The 22543-nt window shown below is 39.1% G+C and overlaps 1 protein-coding gene across 1 annotated transcript in view; it reads left to right on the top strand.

Annotated features, from left to right (window-relative positions):
* LOC140729090 (trimeric intracellular cation channel type B-A-like) overlaps nucleotides 1-3935 on the top strand; it is a 39858-nt gene extending 35923 nt beyond the window's left edge. Inside the window, exon 6 of the mRNA XM_073048455.1 lies at nucleotides 1876-3935. Within this exon, the coding sequence (XP_072904556.1) occupies nucleotides 1876-2100 (225 nt within the window). The 3' untranslated portion in view covers nucleotides 2101-3935. The remainder of the gene's footprint in view (nucleotides 1-1875) is intronic.
* Nucleotides 3936-22543: the final 18608 nt, after the last annotated feature.

The raw sequence follows: 22543 nt of genomic DNA, 5'->3' as shown, positions 1-22543 counted from the left end.
GAGATTTTCACTATGGTGGACAGTGCTGCAATAATTGTAGAAAAGCATTCCTACTTTATATAGTCTGTGTATTTATCAGATCATTCCTGCTTTTTAGGTTTTATTTGTTATTTGGCATGATTTGGTAGGTTACTTTTTGAGTCTGCGAACGCTCACAAATTTTTCCCATATAAATAAATGGTGCAGTAATTGCTTCTTCATAAAGTGTAACTGCTTCTACACTTTACGACATTTCGGCTTACGAACCATTTCATAGGAACGCTGTACTTTCGAATAGCGGGGGAAACCTGTATCACCTTGTGTTTCTTCCCCCCACCCCACCCACCACCTTACTCTGACTCCTTCCACACCCCCTCCTGTCCTTATGAAGGGTCTCAGCCAAGTACAGAACATTGATTGTACTCTTTTTCATAAATGCTGCCTGACCTCCGGCATTTTGTGTGCGTATGTTGCTTAGATGGCCAGCATCGGCAGATTTTCTGTTGTTCGTGGACGATCTTTTGTGATGAGGGATTATGATTGGAAGATTGAATATCTGACAGATCGTAAATACAAGAGATTCTGCAGATGCTGGCAATCCGGAGTAACATACACAAAATACTGGAGAAACTCAGAGCAAGCAGCATCTATGGAGAGGAATAAAGAGATGATTTTTTAGGTCAATACCTTTCATTAGTACTTGATGAGGCCTGATGAAGGGTGTTGACCTGATTCCTCTCTGTAGATGCTGCTTGGCCAACTGACTTCCTCCAACATTGTGTGTGTGGTGTGTATTACTCTTAAATACCCATCGATATGATTTAAGCATTTCAAATCTTGAAAATTTTTGACATGATGTGTAAATGTTGAAAGTATTATACAACAAATAATGAGTGCATTTTCCCTAACTGCAACAAATACATCCAGTGAAGAAAATAAGAATTTTTAGTGCATTACATTTTTTATTTGCTTCTATTTTTCTATTTCCTTCTATTTTACCTGCTATTTTTATATGTACAGTTGCATAGCCTATTATGGTCTGTTTTTGTTTCAGATTTATGGCAAGAATTTTTTTTAGTTGAAACCTCTTGTTAATTAAAATGTGAACTTTTTGCTGTTGCATTGGTGGCAGTACACATTTCTGCTGAAGGAATGGAAAGAAGGTTTGAAACACTGAACTCGATAACAAATCTAGGATTTAATATAAATGAGTAAATTTATTTTCTCAGTACAATGTTACATTAAGTAAAGCTAGCCTGTAAAAAGCATGGTGTGATCAGGACAGTGTGACCAAATTTTGTTTGTTAGTGGGGCTTTTGATGATGAAAGCAAAGTTACTTTAATGAGCCCTTGGCAATGTTTCTCCAAGTTTTTTAAAAAATTCTACTGGCCTTTAATGTCATGCATTAAGTATAAATTGTATGTCTTTGCATTTTTTGTGGATAATTTTGGTAAAGAAATGTGGTTTAAATATGCCTTCTCATGCGTGATTGTTAAATTGGATAGCAATCCCAGAAAGTTAACTGAAGTTGCTCTCAACAAAACCCAGCTCTTTGAGGGCTGTACTGTTCATTACCCAGGTAATGAGCAGGATTCTTCAATTATCTGGTGCTGGTCAGCACATTAAGCGCTGATAAGTAAAAATCAAATTCTTAATATTGATTGCTTGGGGAAGAGTTTAAAAGCAATGTTTGTACTAATTTTGCATGAACCTCTTATTTACATCATAATTGCCTTTTGAATTGTCTTTCACTGAAGAACAAGATATTGCCAGTAAATAGAATACTGTTACAGCTGCTGGACGGCACTAATATTATATTGCATCCTTCTGCAGCTTGTCATATTGGCTTTGAATAGTCCTGTACAATTTGGCCAATATATCACTTTGTATTTCAGGTTGCAATGGTGCTCTTTAATATTCATCTTTCACCTTTTGCACCAATGGAAGTTGCTTTGTACCATATGGCTTTTAGTTGGCAATCCAGTTGCCCTGAAAACAATTTTAAGACAGAAGCTTCAAACAAAGAAGAATTGCAGGGGAAAAGCTGCCCTGCTCCCCCAGGTTTTTCTTCTGAGGAAGCTGAAAATATCAAAAGAAGGAAGACAAAGAAGTCTGAATGAGAAACTCTTCAACTTGAAAATTCAGGATATTTTTTTTGTTGGACTTTTGTTCTGTTGAAAGCTTTTTCTGTGATGTCGTAAAATTAAGAAAGCCTTCCATAGCGGAAGTAATATGGGGAGTAGTAATAATCATCTGCAAAGTAAAATGGTCTTGGATATGAATGAGAAGAGGTACCATAAAATTCAGGTAGAAAACTATTGAAAGAAAATAGACTAAAGTTTGTTTTAATAAAGTTGACTCCTGTTGGTGTTTTTTTCATTTTACTATGGGTTTAAGTAGGAAGTATATTTGATACCTGTGAACAATTTTGAAGTGCCCTTTGTGCAAATAAAATATTGCTGCAATTTTATATTTATGCCAAGATTAAAATATTGTTTAAAGTTTACTGAATTCATGGAAGTCTTGTGCAGGGAATTCTGTTTATAAATTTTACAAGTGATAGCAAACACTGAAATTGTACATTCTATAAAAGCTAACACTTTAAGACAATTTGCTAAAACAAAGTTTTTAAACGCCTGGAAATTAAAATTGCTGCCTACTCTTAACCTAGTCACCTTTATCTGAAAACTGGCTCCATTGTTGCATTTTGACAGACCCAACTAGATTTCTGTGAATGTAAGAGTATATGCTACGCCTGAACTTCTATATTGCTTGAGGCTATTTTTCAACGTGCTATTCAGTGATTTTTGACAGAGAAGCTGTTGCTGGGTAATGTAGGAAGAAATGGATAACTCAAACAAATACAGGTGTTATTTCAATTTGTATATTTGGATTTAGATAATATATTTAATGTGTTTTCTCTTCTGGTTTGTTCATTGTGTTCAAAAGGAACTGTCAACATTTGTATTCCAGTTTTTGGCTATTCATCCCATCAGTAATTTAATAGTAAACAAAATTTGTTCAGTAATAAGATATATGGCATAGCCAAAATGTTGAAATTTACAATTTGAGTTCTTCAGTTATAGATGATAACTTTCAATTTTGTCATTTAATTAACTGTGAACTTGGGATTTGTTTATATGAGAAATGTATGTTCCCTGCACTATGCAATTATTATTTTGTTCATATGCAAAGTGAATTTATCCTCTTTGACCATTGTTAGTTAACCATTTTTGTACAAATGATACAAAGCACATATTTTTGTGGTGCAGTTCTTGTTTGCTGTTTTTTTAAATATACCAATTTACAAAACATTTTGTAAGCCAGTAGGTATGACAGCAATATGAGGTAGAAAAATTGCTGTGTAGTGTATTTTCGTACAATATAGTATGGAATTTGTCCAAAAACCTCTGACACAAGAGATTGTCTTAATATTTTAAAGTGCAAAAAAAAATCTGCAGATGCTGGAAATCTTGAATAAAAACAAAGTTCTGGAATACTCAGCAGGATAGGTAGCAAGTATGATGTAGCATTTCAAGTTGATATCCTTACACTAAAACTCTTGAAAGATCTTTGATTTGAAATAATTTGGGTTTGTTTTTCTTTACAAAATGTTGCCTGGCATGCTGAGCATTTCCACATTCTGTTCTTATGTCTAGATTTATTCTTGAAATTTGATTATCTGTTCTAATGTAAAACATACCAAGTTGTTGTTCAAGATAAGACTTAAATGCACAATGAAAATGTTTTCAGGAACCATCTTGCCTTATTAAACAAGATAATGAGTGATGAATTTGATCAAGTATTGGCACTCATTGGTGAAGGAACATACTATCAGCATTCTACAGACTGATAACTTTTGTCATTTCTGGGTTAATAGTGATGTGCAATGTAACAACTTGAAGTGCAGATTCACTGATGAATATGCAAATAAAATTCAAATTTCCTTTCGCCAGCTATGTATTTAATGGTGTTTTTTTAAAAAGAGATTTTCCTTTTCCTTTGTTCTCTTTTTACTCTTGACATTTTTGTCTTCCCTATTTTCACTGGACTGCTTATCAGTCTGTCTTGTAGGGAGCAGAAGATAAATTTTAAAAAATACAATTTGTTCTATTAATTGTGTTGAAGAATCTTTATTATTCTGGCCAGAGATACACTGCTGCCTATTGAAGATGTGCTTTATGTTTCTAATGTTTCTGAACTTAGTGGTAATGTAAAGTAGGACAAACTTGGCGACAGTACTGATCTGTAAAGCATGAGTACTTGCTTGACGGGATCTGTTTATTCTGGAAGGTGAGCTTAATAGGACCATTGGCCTCCAACATATCACTAATGAATAAAATAACTCTTTTAAAATTTGGGTTTCTGCTTCAGTTAGAATTTTGCTTTCATCCTTGTCTACTTTCATTGTCTCCAGAGAGCACTAATGCTCAAGCAACAGTTGTAAAAAGATAACTCTATTCCCTTTTGGAGCTCTAGGTCATGTCTTTTCTTCAATAATGAAGTTTTAGGTGATTTATTGATTCATGTTGCCCTTATTGGAAAGGTTAATAGTGGACTTTTGTGCCTGGAGTTTGCATTTCTTTGTTGCCTCTGTTTCAAAATGCAAGAACCTTGAGCTCTACGTAAAGAATAATTTAAGGATGTGTTGGGCCAGTTTATGAAGGCCCTAAGCTGCCACCTAGAGGTTAATGAAGGATGGCCTAACTGAAACATTGATGTCCACATCCTATGAATAAGTTTTACAAAATGCTGGAGCAAGGACATATGAAATTGAAACAGAAGTGAGTTGTGCGATTCTGTTCTGCTTTTTAATAAGTATGTGGCCAGCCTTGTGCATAGTTCATTTTGTTTCTTGATTCCATTTATTCTTTGAGATTCTTATTCTTTAAAACTGATTACAGTTTTGAGTATATTCAATGACTGAGCATGTACAGTGAAAGCCAAAGATGTAAGGTTATTCCACTTCATCTAGACCTAAGTGGCCAGTTCTTATCCAGAAATAACATAGAACATAGAATAGTGCAGCACAGTACAGGCCCTTAAGCCCTTAAACCCTGCCTTCCATATATTTCCCCACCCCCACCTTAAATTCCTCCGTATACCTGTCTAGTAGTCTCTCAAATTTCGCTAGTGTTTTTGCCTTCACCACAGACTCAGGCAGTGCATTCCAGTAAAAAAAAACCTTCCTCTAATATCCCCCTTGAACTTTCCACCCCTTACCTAAAAGCCAGGTCCTCTTGTATTGAGCAGTGGTGCCCTGGGGAAGAGGCGCTGGCTATCCATTCTATCTATTCCTCTTAATATCTTGTATACCTCTATCATGTCTCCTCTCGTTCTCCTCCTCTCCAAAGAGTAAAGCCCTAGCTCCCTTAATCTGTGATCATAATGCATACTCTCTAAACCAGGCAGCATCCTGGTAAATCTCCTCTATACCCTTTCCAATGCATCCACATCCTTCATATAGTGAGGCGACCAGAACTGGACACAGTACTCCAAGTTAAACACAAGGAAATCTGCAGATGCTGGAAATTCAAGCAACACACACAAAATGTTGGTGGAACGCAGCAGGTCAGGCAGCATCTATAGGGAGAAGCGCTGTCGACGTTTCAGGCCAAGATCCAAGAAGTGTCTGGGCCTGAAACGTCGACAGCGCTTCTCCCTATAGATGCTGCCTGACCTGCTGCGTTCTACCAGCATTTTGTGTGTGTGACAGTACTCCAAGTATGGCTTAACCAGAGTTTTATAGAGCTGCATCATTACATCATGTCTCTTAAACTCTATCCCTCGACTTATGAAAGCTAACACCCCATAAGCTTTCTTAACTACCCTATCTACCTGTGAGGCAACTTTCAGGGATCTGTGGACATGTTCCCCCAGATCCCTCTGCTCCTCCACACTACCAAGTATCCTGCCATTTACTTTGTACTCTGCCTTGGAGTTTGTCCTTCCAAAGTGTACCACCTCACACTTCTCTGGGTTGAACTCCATCTGCCACTTCTCAGCCCACTTCTGCATCCTATCAATGTCTCTCTGCAATCTTTGACAATCCTCTACACTATCCACAACACCACCAACCTTTGTGTCGTCTGCAAATGTGCCAACCCACCCTTCTACCCCCACATCCAGGTCGTTAATAAAAATCACGAAAAGTAGGAGTCCAAGAACTGAACCTTGTGGGACACCACTAGTCACAACCCTCCAATCTGAAAGTACTCCCTCCACCACAACCCTCTGCTTTCTGCAGGCAAGCCAATTCTGAATCCACCTGGCCAAACTTCCCTGGATCCCATGCTTTCTGACTTTCTGAATAAGCCTGCCATGTGGAACCTTGTCAAATGCCTTACTAAAATCACTGTACTACCCTCATCTATATGCCTGGTCACCACCTCAAAAGAACTCTTAACAGCCTTATTAGACACGATCTGCCCTTCACAAAGCCGTGCTGACTATCCCTGATCAGACCATGATTCTCTAACTGCCCATAGATGGTATCTTTAAGAAACTTTTCCAACAGCTTTCCCAATACAGACGTATGGCTCACTGGTCTATAATTACCCGGACTATACCTACTACCTTTTTTGAACAAGGGGACAACATTTGCCTCCCTCCAATCCTCTGGTAACATTCCCGTGGACAACAAGGACATAAAGATCCTAGCCAGAGGCTCAGCCATCTCTTCCCTCGCCTCGTGGAGCAGCCTGGGGAATATTCCATCAGTCCCTGGGGACTTATCCATCCTAATGTATTTTAACAACTCCAACAATGCCTCTCCCTTAATATCAACATGCTCCAGAACTTCAACCTCACTCATATTGTCCTCACCGTCATCAAGTTCCCTCTCTTTGGTGAATACCAAAGAGAAGTATTCATTGAGGACCTCGCTCACTTCCACAGCCTCCAGGCACATGTTCCCACCGTTATCTCTAATCAGTCCTATCTTCACTCCTGTCATCCTTCTGTTCTTCACATAATTGAGGAATGCCTTGGGGTTTTCCTTTACTCTACTCACCAAGGCCTTCTCATGCCCTCTTCTTGATCTCCTGAGCCCCTCCTTAAGCTCCTTTTTTGCTACCCTATATTCCTCAATAGCCCCATCTGATCCCTTCCTAAACCTCATGTATGCTGCCGCCTTATGGTTCCTTCACCCTACCATTCTTTATCTTCCTCACCGGGACAAATTTATCCCTAACATCCTGCAAGAGATCCCTAAACATCAACCACATGTCCATTGTACATTTCCCTGCAAAAACATCATCCCAATTTACACCTGAAAGTTCTAGCCTTATAGCCTCATAATTTGCCCTTCCCCAATTAAAAATTTTCCTGTCCTTACTGATTCTGTCCTTTTCCATGATAATGCTAAAGGCCAGGGAGCAGTGGTAACTGTCCCCCAGATGCTCACCCACTGACAGATCAGTGACCTGACCCAGTTCGTTACCTAATACTAGATCTAGTATGGCAATTCCCGTAGTCATCCTGTCAACATACTGTGACAGGAATCCGTCCTGTACACACTTAACAAACTGTGCCCCATCTAAAACATTGGAACTATTCAGGTGCCAATCAATATTAGGGAAGTTAATATCACCCATGATAACAACACTGTTATTTTTGCACCTTTCCAAAATCTGCCTCCCAATTTGCTCCTTGGTATCTCTGCAGGGGGCCCATAGAATATTCCCAATAGAGTAATTGCTCCTTTCCTGTTCCTGACTTCCACCCATTCTGACTCAAAAGAGGATCCTGCTATATTACCCACCCTTTCTGTAGCTGTAATAGTATCCCTGACCAGTAATGCCACCCCTCCTCCCACTTTTCCCCCCTCTCTATCCCTTTTAAAACACTGAAATCCAGGAATATTGAGAATCCATTCCTGCCCTGGTGCCAGCCAAGTCTCTGTAATGGCCACTACATCATAATTCCAAGTATGTGTCCAAGTTCTCAGTTCATCACCTTTTTTCCTAATGCTTCTTGCATTGTAGTACATGCACTTTAGCCCTACTACCTTTACACCCTTTTTTCTGCTTCTCTTTCCTCAAAGCCTCTTTATATGTTAGATCTAGCTTTACTCTGTGCACTATATTTGCAGTTCTTGCATGACCTTTATCCTCCTCCACCTTACTATCTGCTCTAACACTCTGGTTCCCAGAGTGATTATGTATAAAATAAAATACTCTTTATTCTACATTCTCAATCTCCTAAGGAAACAACCTCTCTGCTTGAAAATACACTCCTTTAATAATCTTGTATGTCTTAGCGATGTTAGGTCAATCTAATTTAATCAGTCCATGAGAAAAAACACTAATCTTAATCCTACCCTTAAGTAACACCCTAACTAACCATAGGCCACGTCCCATAACTAAGCAACACCTCTGTTAACCCTAAGGACTACCACTAAACACCCCTTGATTCTCAACTTCTTTCACTTTAATCCCACATATAATCCTAAACAAGACCCCTACCCCACTCACTCACTATTAATAAGATGGATGATAAATAGACGTAGATCCCAAAAAAGGCAAGTGAAGTTGGACCTGGTTAATGAAGGCATAGGCCAATAGCAGGTCCAGTGATACTGAATCTCTAGTAACAAGATCAATAAACACAAGAAAGATAACTTAATCACTACTTGCAAACTAATACCCTACCCTGAATGCAATCCATCCTTGATAAATATGAAGACCAAAATTCCATATAATATTTTGGGTGTGGTCTTGGGCAATCAGGGCAAGACTTGTAATTCAACCACATTGCTGTTTACTTTCTGTTTTTCATGAAATAGCAACTAAAATCCTCCTGGTACAGCAACCTTTATTGGTTACTAAACATTAAAAAATAATGTTTTTTTTCTATTTTTACCAAGTTGCATAGGCTTGCATATACAAACCCCATTTCCAGAAAAGTTGGGATATTTTCCAAAATGCAATAAAAACAACAATCTGTGATATGTTAATTCACGTGAACCTTTATTTAACTGACAAAAGTACAAAGAAAAGATTTTCAGTAGTTTTACTGACCAACTTAATTGTATTTTGTAAATATACACAAATTTAGAATTTGATGGCTGCAACACACTCAACAAAAGTTGGGACAGAGTTAAAATAAGATTGAAAAGTGCACAGAATATTCAAGTAACACCGGTTTGGAAGACTCCATATTAAGCAGGCTAATTGGTAGCAGGTGAAGTATCATGACTGGGTATAAAAGTAGCATCCATCAAAGGCTCAGTCTTTGCAAGCAAGGATGGGTTGTGGCTCACCCCCTTGTGCCAAAATTCGTGAGAGAATTGTTAGTCAGTTCAAAAGGAACATTTCCCAACGCAAGATTGCAGAGAATTTAGGATTTTAAAATTTACAGTACATAATATTGTGAAAAGATTCAGAGAATTCAGAGATATCTCAGTGCGTAAAGGGCAAGGTCGGAAACCACTGTTGAATGCGCGTTATCTTTGAGCCCTGAGGTGGCACTGCCTAAGAAACCGTCATGCTACTGTGACAATTATAGCCACCTGGGATTGGGAGTACTTCGGAAAACCATTGTCACTTAACACAGTCCATCGTGGCATCCAGAAATGCAACTTGAAACTGTATTACGCAAGGAGGAAGCCATACATCAACTCTATGCAGAAACGCCGGCGAGTTCTCTAGGCCCAAGCTTATCTCAGATGGACCGAAAGACTGTGGAACCGTGTGCTGTGGTCAGATGAGTCCACATTTCAGCTAGTTTTCGGAAAAAAACGGGCGTCGAGTTCTCCATGCCAAAGATGAAAATGACCATCCTGATTGTTATCAGCGAAAGGTGCAAAACCAAGCATCTGTGATGGTATGGGGGTGCATCAGTGCCCACGGCATGGGTGAGTTGCATGTATGTGAAGGTACCATTGACTCTGAGGCATATATTAGGGCTTTAGAGAGACATATGTTGCCATCAAGGCGACGTCTCTTCCTGGGACATCCATGCTTATTTCAGCACGACAATGCCAGACCACATTGTGCACGGGCTACAACAGTGTGGCTTTGTAGACACAGAGTGCGTGTGCTTGACTGGCCTGCTGCCAGTCCAGATCTATCTCCTATTGAAAATGTATGGCGCATCATGAAGAGGAGAATCAGACAACGGAGACAATGGACTGTTGAGCAGCTGAAGTCTTATATCAAGCAAGAATGGACAAAATTTCCAATTGCAAATCTACTACAATTAGTATCCTCAGTTCCAAAACGATTAAAAAGTGTTATTGAAAGGAAAGGTGATGTAACACAATGGTAAACATGCCTCTGTCCCAACTTTTGTTGAGTGTGTTACAGCCGTCAAATTCTAAATTTGTGTATATTTACAAAATACAATTAAGTTGGTCAGTAAAACTATTGAAAATCTTTTCTTTGTACGTTTGTCAGTTAAAAAAAGGTTCACGTGAATTAACATATCACAGATTTTTGTTTTTATTGCATTTTGGAAAATATCCCAACTTTTCTGGAAATGGGGTTTGTACTTAACTGCTTCCTTTGTGTCCATCTGCTTAACCTGTCAGTGTGCTTTGGTAGTTGTTATCCAACTCTTTTCTACCTTCCAGGGGTTCCCTACCTTATTCCATGGACCAATTCCATGAAGCAGAGGGCCTATGGACCCAGTTTGGAATCCCTGGTTGTCAGCGATTTTGGATGATCCATGATCTGTCCTTTTGTCAACTATAGATTGCAAAAAGCTGAGGGTCTTGCAATGATGCTTATAGTACCTTGCAAAAACAGCCTGAAAATAATTTGTCCGTTCTCCATTTGGGTCCTTTAACTAAGTTGTTATTCTTGCAAATACATTGCCATAAATCCTGTCAACCACAGTGGTTTTATGATTTTGTTTTTTGTAAGTCCATTTGTAATCTTTCTCTCCCCTTCATTTATCCTGTTGTATCATCAAAGAAAAATTTGTCATGTACTATTGTGTTTTTATCAATTCTGCATATTTGTAATATGAATTTTGTAAGTGTCCATATTGCCATATCTCAACTAATGGATTATAACATTTGCCTTTTAATGCCATTGGCTAACAGGTACACCTGTTTACCTACGCCTAATTCATTTCAGTAGTAATGTATTTGCTATTTTCCAATCTTCTGGGTCATCCAGAAGATCATCTCATACATTATCTTCCTTAGCAACTTTACACATCATGACAGTCAGTTGATTTGTTGTGTTTTAATCCCTTGGTTCTCTGTATTCCTTTAATAACAGTAATTAGTACTGCTTAAATTTCCTTTGCATCATTACTGTTTTGTGTCCAGATTTATTCTGGACTCTGTAGTTTTAAAACAAAATCAATTTTTTCAGGCAATCCGCTTTAAACAAATTGTACAAATTTACTTACGTTATTTGCTTAAATGGGAGTAGAAACCCATTTTTTTAACCTCTTGTGACTTTGATTGTGGGTTTCCTGGCCTATTTTACAAATCACTCTACTAAATAGCCTACAACTATTTTGCAGTTCCATACATTTGTTTGGGCCTGCTGTGTACTTCCAGCATACTCTTTTTTGTTTTAAAAAAGGTAATGTACTGTCATTACATACTTTAAAAACTTGAGAAACAATGTTTCTTGCTGAATTGCTCATTTTTTTATTCTCCCGTGCTGAAAGCTCACTCCTCAGGCTTGCCATTCTTCTCGATAGTATTAAAAGAGCTTTATTGCACTATCATTAATTCTAGTTAGCCATAAATGGATTAATTTTCATGTGTGATTTTTCTTTCTCAATGGAATAAACATTCATTTGGAATTATAAAATGCGTCTTCAAATATGCTGTTATCTAATGTCAAACCATTTAATCTAATTTAGCTAGTTGGTTCTCGTAGATATGTAATTGATAATATATTCATATTTCATTTTTCCACTGAATTATATACTTTTCAAATTTAATAATTCATACAGTTCTATCTGTAAAACGATCCTTTACTGTGAGACTAATTGTGAAATATCTACAACAGCATATAGGCAAAATACTATTGGGCCACATGTAGACTATTGAGGTACAATTCTGCTTATTCCATTACAGATGTGTATGACGTGTTTGGAAAGGGTGTGTAAGAGATTTACCAGGATGCTGTATGGATGAGAGACCATGAGCTATAAGAAGAGCTTAGACAAAATTGTGTTGTTTTGTTGAAGGGTTGTAGGCTGAGGGAAAACTTGATGGAAATTTACAAGATCTTGAGAAGCACAGAGTACAGTCAGAATGTTTTCCGAGGGTAGAAATATCAAATACTAGAGGGAATGTGTTTAAACTGAGGGGGTGAAAGATTAAGGGAAATGTGTGGGGCAGAGTTTTGTACAGAGTTGTAGGTGCCTAGAACAGGAAGCTAGGGAAGTGGTGGAAGCAGATATGATAATGGCAGTTAAAAGGCGTTCAGACACATGAACCTGTAGGGTTTAGAGGGATATGGATCATGTACAGGCAAAAGCCAGTTAATGTAGTGTTTGATATTAGACCATAAGACATAGGAGTAGAATTAGGTTATTTGGCCCATCATGTCTGCTCCACCATTTAATCATGACTGATCCTTTTTTTTCTCACCTCGGCATTCTCCCCATAACTTTTGATGCCATGTCCAATCAAGAACCTATTAAACTCTGCCTTAAATACACCCAACAACCTGACCTCCACAGCTGCCTGTGGCAATAAATTCCACAAATTCACCAACACCTGGCTAAAGAAATTTCTCCACACCTCTGTTTTAAATGGACACTCTTCTATCCTGAGGCTGTGCCCTCTTGTCCTAGTCTCTCCCACCATGGGAAACATCCTTTCCACATTTAGTCAGTCTAGGTCTTTCAATATTTAAAAGATATCAATAAGATCCCCCTCATCCTTCTACATTCCAGCGAGTACAGACCCAGAGCTAGCAAATGTTCCTCATGATGAACCTTTAATTCCCAGGATCATCCTTGTGAACCTCCTCTGAGCCCTCTCTGATACCAACACATCTTTTCTTAGTCAAGGACCCCAGAACTGTTCACACTGCTGAAGGTGAGGCCTCACCAGTGTGTTATAAAGCCTTAGCATCACATCCTTGCTCTTGTATTCTAGACCTCTTGAAATGAATGCTAACATTGCATTTGCCTCTCTCACCACCAACTATACCTGCAAGTTAACCTTCAGGGTGTTCTGCACAAGGATCTACAAGTCCCTTTGCATCTCAGATTCCTGGATTTTCTTCCCATTTAGAAAATAGTCTGCACATTTATTTCTTGTATCAAAGTGCATGACCATGCATTTTGCAACATTGTATTTCATTTGCCACTTTCTTGCCCATTCTCCTAATCTGTCTGCATCCTACCTGTTTCCTCAATACTACCTGCCCCTCCACCATGGTATCATCTGTAAACTTGGCAACAAAGCCATCTATTCCATTATCTAAATCATTGATATACAGCATAAAAAGAAGCTGTCCCAACACCAACCCCTGCGGAACACCACTAGTCACTGGCAGCCAACCAGAAAAGGATCCTTTTATTCCCACTTGCTGCCTCCTACCAATCAGCCAGTGCTCTAACCATGCCAGTAACTTTCCTGTAATACCATAGGCTCTTAACTTGGTAAGCAGCCTTATGTGTGGCACCTTGTCCAAGGCCTTCTGAAAGTCCAAATGTACAACATCCACTGATCCCCTTTATCTATCTTACTTGTAATCTCCTCAAAGAATTCCAACAGGTTCGTCAGGCAGGATTTTCCCTTAAGGAAACCATACTGACTTTGTACTATCTTGTCCAAAGATACTATACAAGAAACCATACTATCTTGTCCTGTGTCACCAAGAACTCCATAACAATTGACTCTAACATCTTCCCAACCATTGAGGCCAGGCTAATTGGTCTATAATTTCCTCTCTGCGTCCTTCCTCCTTTCTTAAAGAATGGAGTGATATTTGCGATTTTCCAGTCCTCTGGCACCATGCCAGAGTCCAGTGATTTTTGAAATTACTATTGCCTCCACTATCTCTACCACTACCTGTTTCAGAACCATAGCGTGCAGTTTCTCTGGTCCAGGTGACTTATGTACCATTAGGTCTTTTAGCTTTTTAAGCACCTACTCCCTTGTAATAGTAACTGCACACACTTCTCTTTCTTCACACACTACAACATCAGACCTATTTATTACAACAGGCTTACTTCTGGCACACTGCTAGTGTGCTCCACAGTGAAGACTGATGATGCAAAATACTCATTTAGTTCATCTGCCATCTCCTTGTCCCCTGTTATTATTTCTCCAGCTTCATTTTCTAGCAGTTTTATATCCACTCTCATCTCTCTTATTTTTTATGTACTTGAAAAAGCTTTTACTATTCACTTTGGTATTGTTTGCTAGCTAGATTACTTTCTTATTTCATCTTTTCCCTTTTAATGATTCTTTTAGTTGCTCACTGTAGGTTTTTAAAAGCTTCCCAATCCTCTGTCTTACCACTAATTATTATGTTGTTGTATGCCCTCTCTTTTGCATGTATATTATTTTTGACTTCCATTTTCAGCCACGGTTGTACTATTTTGCCAGTCGAGTATTTCTTTGCTTTTGGAATACATCTATCCTGCACCTTCCTCATTTTTCCCAGAAGCTCATGCCATTGCTGCTGTGCTGTCATCCCTGCCATCAGCTCCTTCCAATTTACCTTGGACAACTCAATTGTATTGTAATCACTGCCTCCAAAGGGTTCTTTTATCTTCAACTCCCTAATCACCTCCGGTTCCTTACATAACACCCAATCTAGTATAGCTGATCTCCTACTGATCTCCTACTAGGCTCAACGACAAATTGCTCTATAAGGCCATCTCATAGGCATTCAACAAACTCACTCTCTTAAGATCCATTACCAACCAGGTTTTCCCAACTGACTTGCATGTTGAAATTTCCCATGACTATCATAACACTGCCCTTTCGATGCAGCATTTCTATTTCCTATTGTGATCTGTGGTCCACATTTCAGCTACTGTTGGGAGGCCTGTATATAACAGCCATCAGGGTCTTTTTGCCATTGCAGTTTCTTATTTCACCCCACAAGGGTTCAACATCTTTCTATCCTATGTCACATCTTTCTACTGATTTAATGCCATTCTTTTCAAGCAGAGTCACACCATCCCCTCTGCCTATCTACATATCCTTCTGTAACGTGTAACCTTGGACATTCAGCTCCCAATTACAACTATTCTTCAGCCATGATTCAGTAATGGCCATAACATCATACCTGACAATCTGTAATAGTGCAACAAGGTGCATCCACCTTATTTCTTATACTCTGTGCATTGAAATATAACACTTGGAATACTGTATTTGCTACCACTTTTGATTCTGCATCCCTAATGCATTAATATTCACCCTGCTGGCTGTAATTTTGTCCTACCTTCTTAACGCTGACTATGCTATCTTTTTAACCATCTGTCCTATCCTGAGTCCTTCACTCCAGTTTCCACTCCCCTGCCTAATTTGTTTAAACCCTCCCCAACAGCTCTAACAAACATGCCAATAAGAATATTGGCCCTCTCAGGTTCAGGTGCAACCCATCACTTTTGAACAGGTCATACCTCCCCCAGAAGAGATCCCAATTATTCAAGAACCTGTAGTCCTGCTGCCTGCACTAACTTCTCAGCCACACTAAAAGTTTTTTCTCTATGACTTGAAGCCTATGTATTGCTACTTATTCCCTTATCTGATGAAAAGCTATTGACGTGAAACATTAGCTCCATTTTTCTCTCTTCAGATGCAAGATCCAAAAAACTTGCCAGTAGTTAGTTCTTTTGATTTATTGCTCCAGAAAACTGTTCCAATGCATATTATAAAACTCATCCTTCTATTTTTGTCAAGTTCATTAGCATAGTTCAGAACTTTATTTGATCCACAAATAAACAGACCCATCCCAGAAAGGATTGGCCGAATTTCATTACTTGCCATGAAATGGATATAAACAATGTTGATAATCTGTTTTAAGATTCATTGTTGCTTGGTATGGAAACTGCACTGTGGTGGATAGGAAGGTTCTATAAGCAGGTAGTTAAAACTACCTGTTTTAACATTATTGGCATCAGCCTACCCGCAATCAAGGATATGTATACATACACTTTACTTCCCTCAAACAATAAGGCTGTCAACGCCTTCACCCACTAACTCCACCACTACTGTATTATATCCCATCAGTTACCTTATGAACAGCCTAGCATCACTTTATGGACATACAATCAATCTATGTATATAAGCTATCTTGTATATTTATATTTATTGTGTTTTTTTGTTATTTTATTTATCTTTTGTGGGAGTTTTTTTGTGCTGCATTGGATCTGGAATAACAATTATTTTGTTCTCCTTGTACTTACATTATTACATTAAACAATCTTGAATCTTTATGGCTAAAATCCATGCAAGAAAATGCTAACTGCAAACCCAAATTTGACCACTTCATGAGAATGTCCCTGCTTTTATGTGTTCATTTGTTTTTATTTAAAATAATATTTCAGCAACAGACTTAAGTAAAATCAAATTTCATACCCTTAATATATTTTTATTTGATATTTTAAAAATATTTTATTATGACTAATTTACAGTATATATTCTGAATTTCATCAGTTAAGTAGTTCCAAATTCCTGTCTGAGTAGATGGTTGTTTCCCTCTTCTAGGTGAAATGGTATTACTGCATAAAGTAGTAACTCTTAATTTGTATTGTTGCTCTTTTTTTGGCTTTCAGGTGTTTTGGCAAATGTAATGCAATTCTATTATAAGGTTGTCCAAATCAAATTTAGGCACAGGGTGTGATTTGACCTGAAGGCATAATCTCTCAACATGTTTTGACTTTGCACCAGCTGTACTACATCTGTAACCAGTGTGACATGAAAATTCCCAGCTGATCCCACTGAGCATGCGAGAATATTTTAAAACCTTAATTTTAAATCTTTGGTACTTCAATAGAGAATCAACAGCCTTGATATTGTTCAAGCGAAACCTCCATGTTGAGAAGGGAGGATGAGTTTCCACTCTTGATTTCCCTTGGGAAATTTTCTATTGAGTGAAATTGATATCAACAGTTACAGGAAAAACATGAAGAACAAACGTGTATTTACATTGTGATTTCCATGACTCTGACTATCCCAAAACAATTCTTGTAGCCAATTAAGCACAATTAAAAGATACTGTCATTGTTTATATAATATAGGAACCATTAATATTTGTAGCCGTTAATCTGTGCATAGCAAGATGCCACCTACATTGAAGACTTGATAAGCATTGTTCACACCACGGATCCTATCTGTATCCTCAGTCAAGTACCAGTACCATGTGCATGTGCAGTATCAGAATCAGAATCAGAATCAGACTTTAATCGCCAAGTGCCTATGCACATACAAGGAATTTACTTCCGGCAGATGTTGTCTCTCTGCTCATAACAACAATAATGATAAATATAAATGAAAATATAGATTATACATACAGGTAGTGCAATCCAAGTAATAGTTAGCCGACAGTTAACCGGCAGTTAACTGTTCAGCAAAGTGACCGCAGTAGGGAAAAAACTTCTCCAATGCCTATTAGTCTTAGTCTGGAGGGATCTGAAGCGCCTACCAGACGGAAGCAGATCAAACAGTCCATGCGCAGGATGGGAGGAGTCCTTTATGATGTTCCCCGCCCTCTTCTTCAACCTGGAAGAGTACAGGTCCACAGTAGAGGGCAGGGAGACTCCAATGATGTGCTCGGCAGTCCTCACTGTGCGCTGTAGTCTGGTTCTATCCTGCTTGAAGAGTTTGATATTTTATCCTACTTTTGAAAGAAATATATGTAATTGGCTGGATCTAAGCACAAAAGAAAGAAAGGTTGCTTTTCTGTATACCACAGCTAATTTGCACACAACAAACTTCCACAAATAGTAAGATGGTGCTATTTTAATGATCTTGGTTGGTGGAAGACCATAAAATATAGGAGCAGAAGTAAGCCATTTGACCTATCAAGTCTGCTCCGCCATTCAATCATGGGTTGATCCAATTCTTCCAGTCATCCCCACTCCCCTGCTTTCACCTCCTACCCTTTGATGCCCTGGCTAATCAAGAATCTATCTATCTCTGCCTTAAATACACCCAATGGCTTGACCTCCACAGCTGCTCATGGCAACAAATTCCACAGATTCACCACCCTCTGACGAAAGTAATCTTTCTACATCTCAGTTCTAAAAGCACGTCCTTCAATCCTGAATTTGTGCCCTCTTGTCCTAGAATCCCCCTACCATGGGAAATAACTTTGCCATATCTAATCTGTTCAGGCCTTTTAACATTCAGAGTGTTTCTGTGAGATTCCCCCCTCATTCTCCTGAACTCCAGGGAAGACTATTGGTCAGGATATTTTCTGTACTCCTCTCCACTATCATACGTCGGGATCTCTTAGATTTATTAAAGAAAATTGATAGGTCTATGGATTAATATCTTGGAGTCATAGAATACAGTATGGATACAGGTCTTTCAGCCTAATGAGTCCATAGCCGACCACAATACCAACCCAGATAGTCACAACTTTCTGCGTTTGTCCCATATCCCTCTAAGCTCCCACCCCTCCATGTACGTATCCAAGTGCTCCATAAGTGATACTATTCTACCCACCTTAATCACTTCCTCTGGCAGCTTGTTCCGTATTCTTATCACCCTCTGAGTGGAAAAAGTTGCCCCTCAGGTCTATTTTAAATCTTTTTATCTCTCACCCTAAATCTATTTCCCAGTTTTGGAATCCCCTAATCTTGGGAAAGATTGTTATTATCTGCCTTATCTATGCCCATCATAATCTTAAACATTTCTATAAGAGTTTATAACATTTCTAACCCCTCCTCCTATGTTCGAAGGAATAAAGACCTAGCCTGGCCAACCTCTCCCTGTAACTCAAGCCCTCTAGTCCTGGTAGTAAGTCTTTTCTGCGCTCTTTCCAGTTTAAGCACACCTTTCATATAGCAGGGTGATCAAAACTGTACATTGTACTCCAAATGTAACCTCACTAAGAACCTCAACTCCCTGACTGATGAAGGCCAGTGTGCTAAATGCCTCTTTCACCACTCTGTCTGCCTGTGACTCACCTTTCAACAAACTATGCACTTGTGCTCTAAGCCCCTCTTCCATTACTCTCCTTTGTGCTCTGTAATATAACTGTTTGTCCCACTCCCATCAGTGAGCAGGTTATGTAGCATCCACGTCAGGACCACCAGACTCAAAAACAGTTATTTTCACCAAGGAATAAGGCTGGCCAACACCTCCACCCACTAACCACCCCACCAAGTCTAGTCACTTTTTATTGTCATTTCGACCATAACTGCTGGTACAGTACATAGTAAAAATGAGACAACATTTTGTCAGGGCCATGGTGTTACATGACACAGTACAAAATCTAGACTGAGCTATGTAAAAAACAACACAGAAAAAAAAACTACACTAGACTACAGACCTACCCAGGACTGCATAAAGTGCACAAAACAGTGCAGGCATTACAATAAATAATAAACAAGACAATAGGGCAGTAAGGTGTCAGTCCAGGCTCTGGGTATTGAGGAGTCTGATGGCTTGGGGGAAGAAACTGTTACACAGTCTGGTCGTGAGAGTCCGAATGCTTTGGTGTCTTTTCCCAGAAGGCAGGAGGGAGAAGAATTTGTATGAAGGGTGCGTGGGGTCCTTCATAATGCTGTTTGCTTTGCAGATGCAGCATGTAATTTAAATGTCCGTAATGGCGGGGAGAGAGATCCCAATGATCTTCTCAGCTGATCTCACTATCTGCTGCAGGGTCTTGCAATCCGAGATGGTGCAATTTCTGAACCAGGCAGTGATGCAGCTGCTCAGGATGCTCTCAATACAACCCCTGTAGAATGTGATGAGGATGGGGGGTGGGAGATGGACTTTCCTCAGCCTTCGCAGAACATAGAGATGCCACTGGGCTTTCTTTGCTATGGAGCCGGTGTTGAGGGACCAGGTGAGATTCTCCGCCAGGTGAACACCAAGAAATTTGTTGCTCTTAACGATCTCTACCAAGGAGCTGTCGATGTTCAGCAGGGAGTGGTCGCTCCGTGCCCTCCTTAAACCACCACTGCTTTATCAGTTCTTTTCAGAATCACCTTATGTACAAAGTGCCTAGTGTCACTTCATGAACATACATCAATCTATGATATAGCTATTTTGCATATTTATTGTTTTTTATTATTATTTTCTTTATCTTATTTTGTCTTTTTGTGCTGTGTTCCTCCAGGACCAGGATGCAAAACATAGTACCAACAGTCACCCACAGCACATATAGCCCACATATTGTAATTATGATAGCAGACAAAAACATACAGTCACAAAAAATATAATATAGCCCAAGTCCTGAGTGTCATGGGCCTGTAGATTGGTGGTTCATGGGATGTTCTCCTGGAGTCGTGTTTCCGCAAAAATACAGTTTAAGTGAATATTACTTTTGCTACCTTAACTATGCCACTGGCTATCTGATTACTAGACTTGCTCTTACTGGCTACTACTTTATCTATGACTTGCTCTACTCGGAGTCCCACTCCCTATCTCCACCAATTTAGTTTAAACCCATTTCTGTAGCATGAGCAAATTTCCCTGCAAGGTTATTGATCCCTTTCTGGTTCAAGAGCAAGACATCCCTCTTGTACAGGTTGCCTCTACTCCAGAACAGGCAGACCCCAATGGTTAAAGAACATAAAACAGAATTAGAATCAGAATCAGGTTTATTATCACCGGCATGTGTTGTGAAATTTGTTAACTTAGTAGCAGCAGTTCAATGCAATACATAATCTAGAAGAAGAAGAAAAGAATAATATAATAATAAATAAATAAATTACAGTATACATATATTGACTAGATTAGAAATCATGCAATAAACAAATATATATTAAAGTGAGATGGTGTTCATGGGTTCAATGTCCATTTAGAAAAAGGATGGAAGAGGGGAAGAAGAACAGTACAACACAGAAATAGGCACTTCAACCCACAATGTTGTGCTGACCTAATTACATTTATATTCAAATGCCCAACAAAGCAAATTCCTTCTGCCTATGCAATGTCTGTATCCTTCCATTTCCTTCACACTCATCTGCCTATCTAAGAGCCTCTTGAAAGTCCCTATCAAATTTGCCTCCACTGCCATCCCAGGCAATGCATCCACCTCTCTCTTTGTAGATAAGCACTTATGCAATACATGCCCTTTGAACCTCCCTCTTGGACCTTAAATGGCATTAGACATTTCAACCCTATGACAAAGATGCTGGCTGTCTATCTACATTCAGTGGCCACTTTATTAGGTACCTCATGTACTGAGTGTATGTTCATGGACTTCTGTTGCTCATCTATTTCAGGGTTTCACGTGTTATACATTCAGAGGTGCTCCTTTAGAAACTGTTGTGCATGAAAATCCAAGGAGATGAGCATGAGCAACATCACTTAGATCACATTTCCTCCCCATTATGATGTTTGGTCTGAACAACAACTGAACCTTTTGAGCACTTACATGTGCTTTTATGCATTAACTTGCTGCCACATGATTGGCTGATTAGGTATTTACATTAACGAGCAGGTATACTTAATAAAGTAGCCACTGAGCATATGCCTCTCATAATCTTAAAAATATCTATTAGAACTCCCTTCTGCCCCCACACTCCAGAAAAATAAACATGTACGTTCTCCCCTTATAGCACATGTCCTCTAATGCTGGAGAACTTTTTCTGCACCTTCTCCAAAACCTTGGCATCTTTCTAATAAGGGGTGACTAAATCCCTGACACACAGCAGAAGTACTCTTATGTTTAGAAAGTCTATCAGCTGGGATTGTTGTGCTTCTTTCTAAGGAATGGAATTTGAAGTAGAGTGTTGTCTGTAAAGAAGCACTATATGGGGCTTTCTGGAACAGGTCCCAGCATGGTGCTAAGAAACCAAGACACAATGATCATCTGTAAAAATCCTCTTAAAAGTATTTGCTCTCCATGGGCATTCACACTCTGTGATGCTGCAAGACATTCAAACAAATCCCAGCCATGACTCTGATAAACCCCCGAACCCAGATCTCAACCTCCAGCATTCCACTACCATAGCTCTCCCTGCTCCACCCTAACAAGTCAGATTTTGAATTTTATAAACTTACACCCTGCTTTATATTCACTCAGGTCCTGATCATCAGACTTTGCCTTGAACCCTGACTTTGAAATCTGACCTCACTTCACACCTTTATTGCTAGCCATCCTACCTTCCCCCAGTGCCCCCAAAGCTGCAATCTTCAGGTAGCTAAAGTCCCTGATCTTCAGCCAGCACCACCCACCACCCTTCATTTGAGATGCTATTTGATACTCTCTCTCTGCATTTGGCATTCCAGCATCTGAGACGAGCCACATTTTCTGTGCATTCTCTACCAGGTAGTAGGAAAAGCGTGCTGCAAGTGAATTTTGCAGCAGCCCATGACTGAAAGAGCTTTTGGAATGCTGCTCAGTTATCCTTTAGTGCATTCTTAATGGCACAAAAAATACCTAGCTCTTTTGTACTTGCACAAGGAAATATGAGCAGTAATCTAATAAGTGAAGTTTCTAG

This window comes from Hemitrygon akajei, chromosome 6 (genome assembly GCF_048418815.1).
Source record: "Hemitrygon akajei chromosome 6, sHemAka1.3, whole genome shotgun sequence".
NCBI lineage: Eukaryota > Metazoa > Chordata > Chondrichthyes > Myliobatiformes > Dasyatidae > Hemitrygon > Hemitrygon akajei.
Note: the sequence above shows the minus strand (reverse complement) of the source record. Positions and strands in the feature narration are given on the sequence as shown.